The sequence below is a fragment of the Cynocephalus volans genome, chromosome 1 (assembly GCF_027409185.1).
Source record: "Cynocephalus volans isolate mCynVol1 chromosome 1, mCynVol1.pri, whole genome shotgun sequence".
Classification (NCBI taxonomy): Eukaryota; Metazoa; Chordata; class Mammalia; order Dermoptera; family Cynocephalidae; genus Cynocephalus; species Cynocephalus volans.
In genome coordinates, this window is record NC_084460.1 from 4092030 (window position 1) to 4107932 (window position 15903).

At 51.2% G+C, this 15903-nt stretch overlaps 1 protein-coding gene across 1 annotated transcript in view; it reads left to right on the forward strand.

Moving 5' to 3' along the window:
* Positions 1 to 2563: 2563 nt before the first annotated feature.
* IQSEC3 (IQ motif and Sec7 domain ArfGEF 3) overlaps positions 2564 to 15903 on the forward strand; it is a 106114-nt gene continuing 92774 nt past the window's right edge. Inside the window, exon 1 of the mRNA XM_063098736.1 lies at positions 2564 to 3117. Coding sequence (XP_062954806.1) covers positions 2564 to 3117 — 554 coding nt within the window. The remainder of the gene's footprint in view (positions 3118 to 15903) is intronic.

The following is a 15903-nucleotide window of genomic DNA, read 5'->3' on the forward strand; positions in this document are numbered from 1 at the left end:
GAAGAAGATATAACAACCACAATTATTTGAAGTTGATACAACAAGCAAACAGAAAGGACATTGTTGGGGGGGGGAGGGAGAAGGGAGGGAGGTTTTGGTGATGGGGAGCAATAATCAGCTACAATGTATATCGACAAAATAAAATTAAAAAAAAAAAAAGAACAAATGAACCTCAAAAGCACTGTGCTGAGCAAAAAAGACAGAAATGAGTATATACAGTAGTATTTCCATTTATATAAAATGTTGTAACAGGCAAAGCTAACCTATATTGATAGAAAGCAGATCAGTGGTTAACTGGGGCTCAGAATGAGAGGAATTGACTGTAAAGGGGCATGAGGTTATTTTTTCAGTGATAGAAATTTTGACTGTAGTGGTGATTACATGGATGTATATATTTGCTGTAATTTGTTGAACTGTGCACTCAAAATGGGTGCATATAATTGCATTTAAATTATGTCAATAAAACTGATTTTTTAAAAATGAAAGAAAAAAAATTAAAAAATGAAAACACTTGGGACCCATTCCTAGTGATTCCAATATAGCAAGACCGATATAGGGCCAAGAAGTCTGCATTTTAAACAAGCCCCACAGATAATTATGCTTCGGCTGTTTCACTTATAGAAATACTATTGGCCTCTACAAGCACCCCACTCTTGCACAATGAATCAACTAGGCAAGCAAAGAAAATTCGGAAGAAAAGTGTTTGAATTTTTGTGTGTCTTTGTTCCATCCCCCAACCTCCATTCTTTGGCTGGAATACTGATCACTACCGAAGTGTTCCCCTGGGTGCTCTGTTCTCCCAACTGTTGGCTCAGCTGTGGATAAGCTTCCTTCCTTCATTCTCTATAAGAGGAAGTTTGCTAGGAAGATAAATGGGAGAAAAGCAAAACAGAAACACATCACAAGTGCAGAGAAACCAATATATTTGCAGAACACAGATTCCTTCCCATAAGGTCATTCAGGTATGGCACCAGATGGGCTTGGGTGGCCTGGCTCATTGGGTACATGGTATCCACAAATATGCCTACCCAGAGGGAACAGGAGGTAGACAGGAGCCTGATGGACAATCTGTGTGAAGAATGGAACAGCACAACAAATATGCTAAGAGCACCCATAGCCCTGCCTCTTTTCCATTGTACTCTTAATAGCACCTCCATCAGGCCTTGCCAGATCACCATAGTCAAACAAAACCTCTCCCTCCCCTAAACTCCTATAGCACTTGGCTTGAAGAGCTCTTACAGAAATCTTAACTGTGTATTTTACTTTCTCATGTGCATGACATATCTACTCTACTAGGTTGTAATCTACCCAACTATAGAAACTTAACTTATTATCTACTCTAGGTGTAGCCTGCATCCTAGATCCTAGTACATTACTTTGCGTGTAGTGGGTGTTTTACATACAATTATGGCAGAAATGAATAAAGATTTGGTTCATGCTGATTCATATCTCTGAGCTTTTGCTCATGCTGCCCTCCCTTCCTGGAAAACCCTTTCCACCACAAGGGTCACTTCCTCTAAGAAGTCTCCCCAAGCTGTTTGCTCCTAAAGCACTCTGGGCATACGTAGATCTCTTTACTTACCACCACCACTGTATGTCGAAGTGGACTGTTTATTACCTGTTTCATCCACTTATTCATAAGCTTCAAGAAGCCAAAGTTTCCACCCTAGTCATCCTTATTTTACCACCACTTAGCCCAGTGTTTGGTAATAGCATGCATTTCATAAATGTTTGTCAAACAGAATCATCTCTTCAGAAGTTTCTGGAAGCATTTGCCTATGCCACAGAGAGCCTGCTCTTTTTAGTTTGTGTTCCTATTAGAATGACCCAAACTGTCCTAAGGTCTCATTCCCAGAGAAAAACCAGCATGAACAGCCTTCCCATCATAAGTTTCCTCATGGCTGAAGAAAGGAGCAAGACTGGATGTTCTCTAGGGACCCTCAGAGTCCCATGAACTCGCCAGCAGAATACATGTTGCGTACAAAAGAGGCAAGTGTACCTCTCCTCAGAAGGTCTTTGAGATGGACCTCGGGCATCGGGGATGGGTGACCCTTCGCAGTCCCATGCCTCCTCTCCTTTGACACATTCTCTCTCCCTTTGTTCCCACCTTCCCTTTTTCTGCCTCCCCGCCTGCCAGCCTCTTCCTCTTCGTTTCCTATTTATCTGATTCTCTTCCTCTGCCGGTGCCACCGCACTTTCCCAGCACGCTGTTTCCTTTCGCCCGCTCTCCCCTTCTCCCTTGGTTTACCCAGCTCCCCCACCCACGCCCCCGGCCACACGCACACGCTCGCCCGCCTCCTCTCCTCTCTGCCCTGCAGGAAGCAAAGCCTCCTCACCAAGCCAAGAGGTGGGAGGGTGGGTGGGCCGTGGCGCCGCGGTCCCGCCCCTCGGTGCGTGTGTGAATGTCTGTGTGGCGGTGACGCGGTGCTGGCGGCCGGGGAGGGAGGCTGGGCCCTCCGGGGAGGGAGGCGAGCCGACCGCAGGGGCTGCTCGGCTCCTGCGCGCCCTCGCGCTCCCCGCCGCCCGCCGAGGCGCAGGCAGGGCGCAGGCGGCGGCGGGCGGCATGGAGAGCCTGCTGGAGAACCCGGTGCGTGCCGTGCTCTACCTCAAGGAGCTCACGGCCATCGTGCAGAACCAGCAGAGCCTCATCCACACCCAGCGCCAGCGCATCGACGAGCTGGAGCGGCGGCTGGACGAGCTGAGCGCCGAGAACCGCAGCCTGTGGGAGCACCAGCAGCTGCTGCAAGCCCAGCCTCCGCCCGGCCTCGTGCCCCCGTCGTCAGCCGCGCCGCCGGCTTCCCCGGCCACCGCTCCGGCCGCCGCCGCCGCCGGGGCCCAGGAACCGCTCCAGGACCTCGGACAGCTCTCACCCGCCGCGCCGCAGCCGGCGCCGGAGCAGCCGCCGCTTCAGCACCACGGACAGCTCCTGGCGCAGCCCCCGCCGGGCCCGGGCAGCAGGGCTCTCTCTCCGCAGTCGCCGCACAAGCACCCGCTGGCACTCGGGGCCGTCGCCGATAAGAAGGAGCGTCCCCCGAGTTGTTGCGCTGCTGCCGGAGCCCTCCTTCAGCACAAATCCCCCGCCGCCCTCGGCAAGGGCGTCCTGAGCAGGAGACCCGAGTGAGTGCGGAAGAGGACGTGGGGACTGTCGTGGAGGGAGGAAGGGGAGCAGGGGGCAATCGGGTGCACGTGAGAGTCTGAAGGACTAGGGTAATGTGGAGTGAACGGGTGAGAAGACGCTTGGGGGAAGAACCGTGCCAAGGAGATCGGTGGGGAGGCAGGACAAGTGTTTGAGAAGGCTTGGGTGTTGCTGGAGCAAAAGAGAGTGTCCAGACCATTGTTGGGGCAAAGGAGGAGAGAAATGGGTTTTGAGTGACTGGGGATATTGGGAACTGGCAGGGTTTAAAGGGTTTCAAGACTGGGAGGAAGTTGGAGTGAAGATTAAACTGAAGAAAAGAGAAACACTGAAGGATTTATTTACATTAGGAAAAATTTGGAAGGGAATTTGAGTAATAAAATTATTCAAATGGAGAGTGAGATATGAAAAAGACGGAGGCTTGGCAAAGAGGCATGTTAAGAGCCTTTAAAGATCCAGGAAGAGCAGGATTGGGAGAGAGGAGGCAGAGGCTAAAGCTAAAAAGCAGGAGCGATGTGAGATGGCAAGGGAGCTGGAGGCAGATGAAGATAAAAGGTGGGAGAAAGCATTTTCCAGAGGGACGAGCTGGCTCTTTAACTGATGCAGTGGGGGTCAAAGCCAGGAGTGGCTCATTTGGAGAAGCGTGCTCTGCTCTGACCTGAGTGGGCACCTTTCTTCTGAATCCCTGCAGAGCCAAAGGGGTGCAAGGAAACACCCACCAAAACGATGGAGGACTCAATTATAGTTACAGCCTTCCCCCCTGACCAAAGGAGGATTTCTGTGCAGGGTGGTTGGCAATTGTCAAAAGAGAACAATGACGAGGGAGATGGTTGGCAGAGTTTGTATTTGGATGCAATGCCGGCTCAAATCTCTGTTATGGCGAGTGAAACCTCATTTCTCTTTCGTTATTTGGTGATAACTGAAATCTCATACTGGGTCCTGAGAGAAATGTGAGAGACTCTAGGACCTCAAGTTCTTTTTCAGTCATGAGGTCCATGAACTAGAAATATTGGAGGAAGAGATGAAAGGGGGCTGGAATATTCTTCCCTCTGTATTGGGAAGGCTGTGATCATGTCAGCTTCCTTTCTCTGGTTAGACAAGTGACGAGAGAACTGCAGGGAAGAACAGCTCGGGAGAAATCAGTACCCGGTCAGCACCTAGCCCCTGACGATGGTGACGCTAAAGTGGGGGGTGGGGGGTTGGGGTGAGGGGGACAGCCAAGAATCTCATCTTCATTAAGTCTTGAGTGTGCTTCAAGTCTGGGGGATTCTTGGGAAGATTTGCTGTATTCCTTAAAAACTCACTTTCTTCTCCCATGTACTGTAGAGTTAGAGAAGTTGGGTCAGGCATGTTAGCACACAGGGAAGGTTTGACTAGAACCCTGGGATCTTAGGGGTGAAGATCTAGGATGATCTGGTTTGGCAGACCTAGAGCATTTGATGCAAGCCCCAAGAAGATGCAGTTTTCTTTCCCAACTCCCTCAGTGGTTCATTTGCCCTTCCCTCAGTTTCATGGTTTTCTTTCCTTATGGTTTTCTTTCCTTATCCGGCATGAGAAGCAGAAAGCCAGCTTTCCTTCAATGCCCATAGCTCAGCAAAAGGCAACATTCTTTCAAGATACTATGTGGCCTTTCCCCCGAAAAGGGGGAAAAGAACTATTCCATTCCGTTTCCCTGGGGGCAGCCACAGCTTCCTGGTAATTATGACTCTTCACCTGATTCCTTTCCGCGTGACTTTTGGCGTCTACCTCCTCTCTCACTGCATCCGCACTTTCTTTGCATCTCTTCAGGGGACTGTAAAAATGATTTTTCCTCAACCTTTCTAGCCTACTGTGTGGACATAGACTTTGCTGTTGCCCCCAAAGTGGCCAAGAGGACCCAAACCCTTCCACCCAGATGCTCCTGCTGGGAATCCAGCGATTTAGAAATCACCTGGATTTCTATCCAGCCTCATATGTCAGCACCAGGGAGGAGCCATGATGTCCTCATCTTTCCTTCTCCTGTCCTGCTTTTGCTTCCCAAAGGAGCAAAACAAAAATAAGAAATAATTAGCATGGTGAAGGTGAGTGGAAGTTGTTGGAACTCTTTCACTTAGAAAGTTGTGCCAGGTACTAAGGGGTTAATAACACCAGGAACTCCTTACTTTCTCCTGGTCCTCCAACTTTTCCCTGCTCCTCGAGCCTGGATACCCAGAGACTTAGAGAGCATGGACGTGCCTGCCCCACTTCTTCCCGACAGCCCTCTTCCCATGGATGTGAAATAATGAACATCTTGGCTGGGCGAATGCCTTTTGGACCACTCATTTCTCTCCCCACTATTTTGCCTAACTTCCATCCAAGTTTCCCCACAGAACCCCAGGAAGGAATCACTGTTGCTGACTACATGTTTGGCCCTGCCTGCTCTCTACCCCCATTTTGTTTGTTTGTCCTCCGCCCACACCTGTCTGTGCTGCAGGGCTGGATAGAGCCAGCAGGCAGGGAGAGATCTTCATGGGTAAGAGGAGGAGAGAAGAGCAGAACCAGCAGCCCTCTCCCTTGTATTCCTCCTGGGGAGCTCTGCTCAGTCAGTTCCGTATGGGGCATGCTGAAGTAGGAGGAAGCGATGGCAGAGAGGGTCTTCTGATCATAATTTTGCAGTAAATCTTTTCTTATTCCTTCTCTGGCCTCATTATAGTGAGAATGTGTCATCAGTGAGGTGGCTGAAAGGTGGGTGAGGGCCAAGGGGCCAGGCCCTGTTTTAGATGCATTGTTTCACCACAGTTTATCTCTTCTACCCAGAACGCCTCTTCCTGCCCAATTCTAGGAGAGACAGAAGCCCTGGGGAAACTGGGACTGGGAGATAATGGATCGTTTAATTGCCACCTGATCTGCATTAATATGCAGCCTGGCCTCTCTCCCTCCTTCAGCTGAGAGAGACTCAAAGGTGGTGGCCTTGGAGGTCAGGCCAAAGAAGCAACGATGTGGAGGTGGGTGAGTGCAGAGATATTATGGAAGAAAAACACTCAAGGGGTTAAAATTCTTTCTCTGCATGCTTCCCGACTCTTCCTAAGCTCTGGCCCCCACTGCTTTTGCCTCTTAATGAAAGCAGCAAATGTAGCTTCCTCCTCTTTATTTTTTCAATCAAGGCTCACAGCATCAACAGAATTGATTATTAGCCCCTTCCTGTCTGGAGCCAGAGCGTCAGCCTGACCTAGCAAAGTTCCCTCGCCATGGAAGCACATGACCCTATCTGTAGCTGCTGGCTTCCGTGTAACCACAGATTCTGTTTGAGCACATTTGCCCACCCACCCACTCATGCATTTAGAGTCGTGGACACTGGGTTTGCCTACGTCTCCAAGCCCATAGGCAGATGATTGCTGGGGGCGAGGTAATGTTCCTGCATTATAATTCAAATCCAGCTCCTACCCCAGGCTCCCCCTCCCCCCCGCAGTGTGGCCGCAGTCTCAGTGGCTTAGCAGCTCTGACCTCTTCTCTCGATCTTCCTCCTTTGTTTTCCTTTTACACCCTTCCTCTTCCTCACTACTTTCCTCCCGTCTCTTTTTTCCTCCTTCTATTTTCCCCTTCTTCCTTCTCCTTCAAACACTTTTCTTTTTTCTCTCCTATCTTTTCTTCTTTTTATCCTTTGCTTCCACTTCCTCTCTACCCTCCTCCTTTAAGCTTGAAATAAATCTCGAGTCATATCAAGTCTCACACTGACTGGAGGCTGGGCATGGCCGGAAGATCGCTGGGTGAGCTTTTTTGCCTACGCTGCCCAAGAAGCTGATAGGAGCAGGTGTCTCTGCTCCTATCGAGTCAGGGTTATCTGCTCGATGGTGGCAGCTCATGACTGGCCCATCCTGGAAGCCATTAAGAGAAAGTGAAGGTCTATCAGTCAGTCAACTATATGTATCAAGTGCTCAGTCCACTCACAACCTTGTATTCTGTGCTGTGGAAAGATGGGAAAGAAGCAAATGGTCGTTGCTCAACACGCAGGAGGCACATATCTAGAAACATCTAAACATGTGTAAGCATATTGCTGCTGCCTAGAGCTACTCTCTATCAGAACAGCACAGGGTAAAAAGGGTGAGCATGTAAATCATGTTCAGAGCCAGAGAGAAGGTTTTCTTGGTTGGAGTCAAGGGTTTATGTCAGGAATAGTAAGAGCCAAGGATAGCTGGAAAGGGAACAGGGCCCAGAAGATTCAATCCACAGAGATATTTGTATCACATGTGCACATCACTCCATCTCTGATGGTCCAGTCCCCCCTACTCTAATCCCCTCCCCACCAGGCTAAACGCTATCAATAGGGCAAGGAGAGCCCCAGCACACAGGGACTTTATCTACTTGTGCGTAGGTCTGTTTGCTGAGGAAGCATTGCACGGCCAGTGCTCACCAATCTGCCTATCTTTCTTCCCCATCTCCAGCAAGGAGAGGACTTCTAGCCAATAATCTGGAACATGGGGCCAGAATGAAGGCTCACTGAGAGGAGGGAGTGTGTGTCTTTTCGCTTGTACCTGGAAGCTGGCACAGAGCGGGCACTTGGAAAGATTTGCTGTCCCCTGCCTTTCCAAGGGCCTAGGCTGCTGCTCTTCCCTCCCTTCATCCAAAATGAACACAAGTTGCCTCCCTCCTCCTCCTCAGCCTTTGCCATGCTGCTCTCCAGCTCTCTCCTCCCTTCCTCCCAAGCCCCACGCAGACCCACATGGCTGACACCATAGGGACTCACAGAGGCATCCTGGCACAGTTTCCCAGTGGACCCAAACCAAGCAAGAGAAACAGCAGTTGGTCCTGCTGATTCAGCAAATATCTGTGCAGCCTGAGTTTCAAAGGTCACTTATGAAGAAAGGCAGCTGGGGTCAGGGCTGGGTGGAAAGGGAATGAAAGGGAGGGAGGATGAACAAAGAGGGGACAGCAGCTGGGCCCATGGTCTGGAAGAGTCTCAGCTCCCGAGTCTAAATCCCATGTAAAGATTTTTAGACAAACTGCTCTTGTGAGGGAACCTGAACATATTTTTCACTGGGGCCCAAACATCCTCTCGGGGGCCCCAGACACAGAGCAGCAGTAGCAACTTAGTAAGGGGTTTCTTAACACGTGGTCCCGGGGACACTCTCACTGTACCTGGCAGATTCCCAAATGTGAAGCCATCTGGCAGGTCTCCGAGGCTTTGGCCACTGCAGCAACTTCTTCCTCCGCTTCTGGAAAAGCGTGAGGTGCAGGTTCCCAAACAGGCTGCAAAGGGTTTCTTGTTTCTGTGGAGGAAAGGGGTGGTCACCTTCATTTCAGGCAAGGAGTGCATTAACAAAAAGAACAGGAATCAGGAGTAAGGTGAGGAAGAAGTTAGATTTTTCAGGCTGAAAGGCACTTCAGGACACCGTAGAATCACAGAATATTCAAGATCTAGGTGATTAAGAACACGGCTGGCTTCGGCAGGCACACCCGGGTGAGAATCCTGTTTTACTTCCTACCACCTGTGAGACCTTACATGGATTATTTACTTTCAGCCTCTTTTTTTTTCACTTATAAAATGAGGAATAATATCTACTTTAAAGTAAAGTTAAAAAATTAGATAATATTATTTGTTTAGTACTGTTCCGGGCATGTAATAAGTGCTCAATACATTGTAGTATTTCTACAGATAAAGAAACCAGGGGCCCAGAAAAGATAGGAAGCTCATCGAAGTCACACAAGTGCGTCAGACCAGACCCCAGGTTCAGGATCCTTCTATCCTGCCCAGCCACCTTTCTACATGTGCCCTTCTTTCATTTGCCCCTCTGCCTCTGGACAACGTGCACCCAAGCTGTTCCAGGCACGTGAATGTTGAGCTTACCCTGAAAAGCAGCCAGCAGGACAAATGCACCATCCCTTAGCGATCTGTAATGAGGTCTCATAACTTCATATCTAGGAAATACTAAGCCCAACCTAAATCTCTTCTGGTGCATGTTAAGATTATTTGCACTTCTTTTAAGGACATCACAGAGATCTGAGTTATCATCCAATTTCCCATGTGATAAGAATGACCTTCTCCATTTCCTAAATAGGGATACTACAGTCTCATCTAGAAAAAGGTATACTGACATGTCAAGGACAAAAGTGGAGGCGGGGGGGGAGATGGGAATGGGGTCTAAACCCAGGCAGTGCCTCCCACTTCCACGGAATGAAAGCTGAATCAATTTAACCAAATTCCTCTTTCCTGGGGATGGAAGGTAGAGCTACACTTTGCAGGACTCTGAAGTCAGAAAGCTGGAAAGAACAGCAGGCAGGGACCAAGAAGAGGCCTGATGTGGTGTTGTGGGTTCATTGGGTGCGGGTGGGGTGAGGGTGGAAGAGAACTCTGCTTTCCCTGGTCAGGCCTGGAGGATAAAAGAGTTTCTTAAAGACTTTTCTTAGATGGAATACTTCTAGGAGAAGAAAAAGAAAAAGAAAAAGAAAAGACGGTGGGCTTCTAAGATTCTCTGCCAGAGTGTTTGTGCCTTTGAGGTTACTATAGTCAAAGACTGCTGGTGTGTGTGCGTGGGGGGGTACTGGGTGGGGTGGGGGTGGGGGGTACTGGGTGGGGTGGGGATGGGGGGTGGGCCGTTTTACTGTTGCTGTTTGTTTGGATTGTCCGATCTGGGAGGGTCATGTAAATCTGCGAGACCAGTGTAAGTGCAACCCGGCAAGAGGTCTGCTATGGACAGGCAGGTGGCTGGTCTGAGTCATTGCCCAGAGAGGAACCCCGTGCTCTGTGTTGGCATCAGGCCATTTCCTCTAGGCCACAGTTGCAGAGGCTGAAGGGCTTTAGGAGCAGAACCAGGGTCCCCTGGCCCCTCTGGGGAGTTAAGCAAATGTCAGAGCTGTAGGGAGTTTTTAAGGTCACTTTGTTCAAACTTCTCATTTGGCAAATGAAGAAGCTAAGGCCTAAGAGGGAACTGACTGGCACTTCCAAACTAGTTAGTGGCAGAACTAGGTTTAGAGCTCAGATTCTCGTAACTGTTCATCCAGTACTCTTGCCATTACATGGTGATCGACCAAACAAGCTGGTTAGGACTGCTCCATGGGTATGCAGGGCCAAAATTACAGCTACATACTTGGGTTTAGGGGACCCAGAGAGGTCCCTCTGCCTTCCAACAAAGGCCAATAATTCCACAATCGGAGATTACTTTGAGGACTTCAAGGTTATCCCCTTGCTAAAAGGCAAATTCTCCTAGGATAGAAAAAAACAACACATTCAGCTGTGTACGTCTTTTATACGTCAGTGTGAAAGAGTTTATTTGAGCAATTTCTGAGAGCAGGATTTGGTCAGAGAGGAGGATCCCATGGTAGTGCTGGTTGACTAAAGGCCAGAGCAGGAGGCTTATAAGGAGTTGAAGGACTCATGAGGGAGGCTGTTGAGAGTCTAAATGTATCTTGATCTCCACTAAACGTTGAAAGGAATTGGAATTGCCTTGCCTGGCCCTGGTAAGGAAAGGGGAGGGACACAGGGTGCTCCCACACTGACTTATCCTGGAAGAGTAATTATTTGGGCTGGAGAAGGGATACTTTCCCAAGCAGCTTCATATGTAAAAGTCATAAAGCATGGAGTTAAGAAGCATCATGGAGCTTGGTAAGCTCCTTTCTAGGATCTTAAAATAATTTTTTGGATGGCAACATGTCACATGGCTCTACTAGGGTTTGCTATGGGGTGGAAAGATGTAGGCCAGAAGGGCTAATAGAGGTAGTGTCACATGAGCCTGAAGAGGACAGGAGATGGGAGCCAAACTCAGTGCCTAGCCGGTGCTCGATAAATACTGGCTGAGGAAACAGACTCAGCATGTAGGGCCCAGGCGGGCTCATGGATTGCAGAGTGGAGGGAGGGGAGGGACGGAGTCAGTACTAAGAGCTCAGCAGGAGGGACTGCCCCCCCCACCCTGGGGGGAGTAGCACACCTTCCTGCAGCTATGTGTGAAACACTGGATTCGGAGGCTTAGCTCTTCAGGCAATTTGGGGAGTGAGGGGGTGCCCCTCACAGCTAGTGGAATCCACCCACCCCCCCACCCTCCCCCCCCCCACACGGCCTTGTCAGAACGTTGAACTAGAAAAGGACAATGGATCTATGAGGACAGGAGGGAAAGGAGGCCTGAACTGTGACCATGTCTCTGGGGAAAAGGAGAGGAGAGAGAGCTGGATTCTGGGGTCACAATTTGCCCTGGGAGATGCACCAGGAACCAGCACCCAGGCTCTAGGCCTCCTATTCTTGTTTCTCAACCATGCAGTACCAGCTCTGTTCAGGAAAATGTCCGGGTCCTAATGGGAGGGTGAGGGGTATGTGTATGGTGTGAATGTGTTTGTGGGACTGAGTGGGTTCGACTGTGTGGGTGATGGTGTGTTACTAACTTGGGCTGGGGGAGTTGGGTGACATCCCACACCACACTGAGGAGTGTATAGGCCTCACAGCAGAGCTCAGCACAGCTCTCTCTTATGATCCCAATGACACCCTGGTCTGCTTTCACTGATAGGAGTCTAGGTTCCTTCTCGTTTCTCTGCATGACTTGTTTCATCTCTCTGGGCCAGCCAGTTCCTCCTGGGCCTTCCCTTCTGTAAAGCAGGGTGAGTCTACAGTGCCTCCACACCCATCCTTCTATCCCCCCGTTCTGTGTGGAGTGAGATCCTGGGAACTAGGCTGCCTGCAGGAGGCAGTGCAAGGGCTGTGCAGCTGGGACTCTCTACTGAGGTGTAGGGTTTGGAAGCTCAGGTGCAGGACAGCGTGATGCGGCACACAAATCTGCAGCATGGTTTTCCCTGCGGCCTATCTTGGCTTAGCTGTGGACAGAGCCCAGCGTCAGTGACCTCTCAGGGCTTTGGATATGCCGAGTCAAACCAGCCATCTGCCTGGCTCCAATCAGGAATGCACGCCCCATTCTAGGCAGAGAGGCAAGGGAATCCCACAATTTCTTGATGAATGTCTCCAATCTACCACAATTTTCATTCAACACAGTTCGACACAATGATTATTTAAAAACAACAGCAGTAATGAAAACTCTGCAAAACAGTTGGGAATGTCTTGCTTGGGCCTAGCTTCAGTATTTCCTGTGCATAGCCTGGTCTTTACAAACAGATGTCCCGGATGCTTCCAAAGTGGCTCATATAGCATCTCTGACATTCTTGATGCTACTTAGTGCATGATAAGAGCCCATTAGGGGAGGCCCAAGGGATCTCCAGAAGAAGGTAGAGGCACTGTGCTGAGCAGCGCTGGAGAGCAGCACTGTCCTTTCAAGCAGCTGGACTCCGACCCAGAAGCCAGGACTCCTGAGTCCTGATGGCAGCAGCCTCCCTCACACACCACCAAGTATAAGCTTGCAGCAACCCCTCTGCCCCTCGGTTTCCCCTTCTGTTCAATGGGAATGACCATTCTTTGCTCTCCTTCTTGCCCCCCACGGCCAGCTCACCAAATGTGTGGCAAAGGAGAGCTGGTGGGGGTTGCTGCAGCAGGAAGGATGGAGCTCAGATGTGACAAACGACTTCTAAATGACAAGAGCTGTAGGAAGGAAGCTCAGGACGGGGGCACTGAGGAAGACTCTGAATTTGCTCTCCATTTAAGAAAAAAAGGTGTTGACCCCTGTGTGCCCTGGTGCGGGATTAGGTGCATTCCGCAGGGACTTCCAGCTCTATGCACCCCAGAAATTTCCACTGGGCTTCCTCGGGCCATTAGTGCGTAAAATCCGGGAGCAGCAGCAGGCGAGAGCTCGGGATCCAGCCCGTTCGTTCCCGCCCCCGCCCGAGAGCGCCCCTCCGTCCCCCGGGGTCCCTCTCCCGCCCCGCAGCCGGGCTCGGCCAGCCTGGGGGAAGCCCTTCCTCCCCGGGCCGCCGCGCTCCCGAGGGCAGGGCGCCGCGTGGGGGCTGCGGCGCTGCGGGCGGCGGGCGAGCAGCGGCCGGGATCTCCCGGCCCACGCGCCCCGCCCCGCGCCGGCTCCGCGCCTCCCGCAGCGCCGGGAGGGGGCGCCCGCGGCGGGCGGGGCTGAGTCACGCGGCGGGAAGCGCCGCCCGCGCTCGCGCCCGCCAGGCCGGCGGCAGGGGGGCCCTTTGGAGGAGGAGGGGCGACCAGGCCGACGGCGGCCGGGAGGGCGGGGCGCCGGGCTGGAGTCGTCCCTCGGTCACTGACTGTAACGCGAGCCATACGTACAGCAGCAGCCTCGCGGCGTCGCTGAGAAGACGCAGACAGCGCCAAGCAAGCCGGGCGCCGGCCGTTGTTCGGGGCCCTTCCCGGGCAAGAGCGGGGCCAGAAAGTGCTTCTCGGAGGCTGAGCAGCTGCTTCCCGCCCGCCCCCACGCCAGCGGGCGGAGCACCCGGGACAGCGGCGTCCCCTCCGCTCGCCTTGGGCCCACCACCCGCCCCCTCTGCTTTCAGACGAGCTCACCCAGTCCCGGCACCTCCTGCCCCCCTCGCCTCGGCTGGGAGCCGGCGTGAGCGCCGCAGCCCGGACCGCACAGGGACGCCCCGCCCCGTGCCCCGTGCCCCGTCCCCCGAGGTCCTGGGCGCTGCCCCGCCCTGTCAGCCCCCCGCGCAGTGGAACGCCCCAAACGTGGGCTCAGCTCAAGCTCCACGGCTCTTTCACCTGAAGGGCTCTGGCTTCGGCCGCCTGCACGCGTGCAGGTGGGTTTTCACACCGAAAACTCTTGGACTCTTCACACAGCTCTGTTGTTTTCCATGTGGACAATCTGGTTGTGTTCTTTTTAGTTTATTCTTTCCGAATAGATGATAAATTGACATAGTACAAGATTTAAAAGATGCAAGAATTTACCGTGAAAAGCATCCCCCACCCCACCCCGCCGCCCCTGTTTTCTAAGCACTCACCCACCCCCTACCCCACCCTCCAGCAACTACTGTTAGCAATTTTGCATGGATCTTTCCAGGGATGTTGTCGGTACATTCAAACGAGTGTGTGTTCTTATTTACACAATTAGTAGTGTATGTATTCTGTTCTGCACCTTGATTTTTTCCCACTAGTAATGTATCTTAGTGATCCTTCCATGTTCAATGTAAAAAGAGCTGCCTCATTTTTTTTTTTTTTTTTTTAGCTGCAAGTGTTCCACTGTAGGGTTTCTTCCTGTCAGCTGAGAGTTTTGGAAGGCAAGCTCTGGATAGTCTGCGTCTGTGTAATCATTTGGGGTGGGCTTTTCTGAGGGATGGGGGCGAGGGGTAGGCAGACGATATTGAGGGGCTCTATTTGAACTTGGCCCTCTGCCTCTCCTGTGCTTCTGTAGCTTCCTGCAGACACTGGCAAACTGAAGTGTAAGTAAGATTTGGGGCGTATGCTTCCTAGCCCAAAACACTTTAGCTTGACTCACTTTTGTTCCTTGAGGCTTCCTCTGCTGTCAGCAGGCATCAAGCTTGGGGGGAAGGGGTGGTGAAAGGGTGTTATAATATAATCTGAACCGAGCTGAAGAGTCCTAAAACCCCACCTCCTTCAGGAAGGCTTCTTGAACTGATCTGAGAAATAAACTGAAATTCTCACAGCCTCTGCCCCTAATCTGCAGCCCAGGCTGGAAGCCAAACCCAGCCCCACTGTTGGGCACCAACACATCCCAGTCCTTGCTAAGAATGAAATTAATTATTTATTCCTGTGGCTTAGAAATGCGTGTTTTCTTGTCTACATAAGTGTACATTTTCATGCATCTGTTTTCTTTCATTCTCGTCACACATACTTACTAAGAGTCCACTGTGCACCAGTTGTCATTCCAGGCAGTGGGGTGCAGCAGTGGCAAAACTCCCCAAATCTCTCCATGAAGCTCACACACAAAACCAGACATGAGCAATAACGAAAACGTATAGTACATGTGATGGGATGAGTGCTCTGGAGAGAAAGCAAGGAGGGCAGGGGGCCTGGGAGAAACGGGATGCCCTGGGAAGACCTCACTGGGAAGATAGCAGCTGAGCAAAGACCTGGAGGAGGAGGTGGGGGTCCTGTGGCTGTCTGGGGAGGAGCACTCCTGGCAGGGGGATCAGACAGCACAAAGGCCCAGGGTGGAGAGCCCACCTGCTGTTCAAGCGAGACAGGAGTCCAAGGAATGCGGGGAGAGTAGTCTGGTAGGGTGTGGGGAGGCCGGGAGGGTGCAGAGGTGTAGCAGATCTTGTAAGAGATTCTCAAGTGGGATTTCCACATCCTTCAGCCAGTGTTTGGAAATGTGTAGGGATATTTTATTTGTCATAGTGGCGGGTGGAGTTGGGGGTGGGGGAGATCATTACCCTACTGGCATTTAGTGGGCAAGGGCCTTGTCAAACATCCTATAGTGCATAGTATAATGCACGCGATGAAAAATTTTCCTGCCAAAAATGCCAATAATTCTTGTTGAGGATCTTGCAGTCCATTGTGGAGTGTTTGGCTTTTACCTTAAGCATTGCATGGTTTTGAACAGAGGAGGCTTAAAAGGAACTTTGGATGCTGGATTGAGTTTGGGTTGAGAATAGAGCAGAGAGGGAAGAAAGATAGAAGCAGGGAGTTCAGGTAGGATGTTGTTACAAAGTCCAGGTGGGAAGTGGTAGTAGCCTGGAGACGGTAGTGGCCGGGGAGGTGGCACTAAGCAGTCAAGCCAATGGCACTGCTTGGAGAGCTGATGCGGCTGAGAGAGAGGCAGGAGTTGAGGATGAGTCCAAGGTTTGGAGACAAAGTCGTTAGAAGGATGAGATGGGGAAGTCTGGGGAGTGGTGAGGGGTTGAGTTCTAGACAGATTAGGTTTGGGACATCTACGAGACGCTCCAGTGGAGATGTTCAGTAGGCGTTTGGAATGGGCTGGAAATATACATTTGAGACAACTTTCAAAGCCTTGAGACTGGAAGAC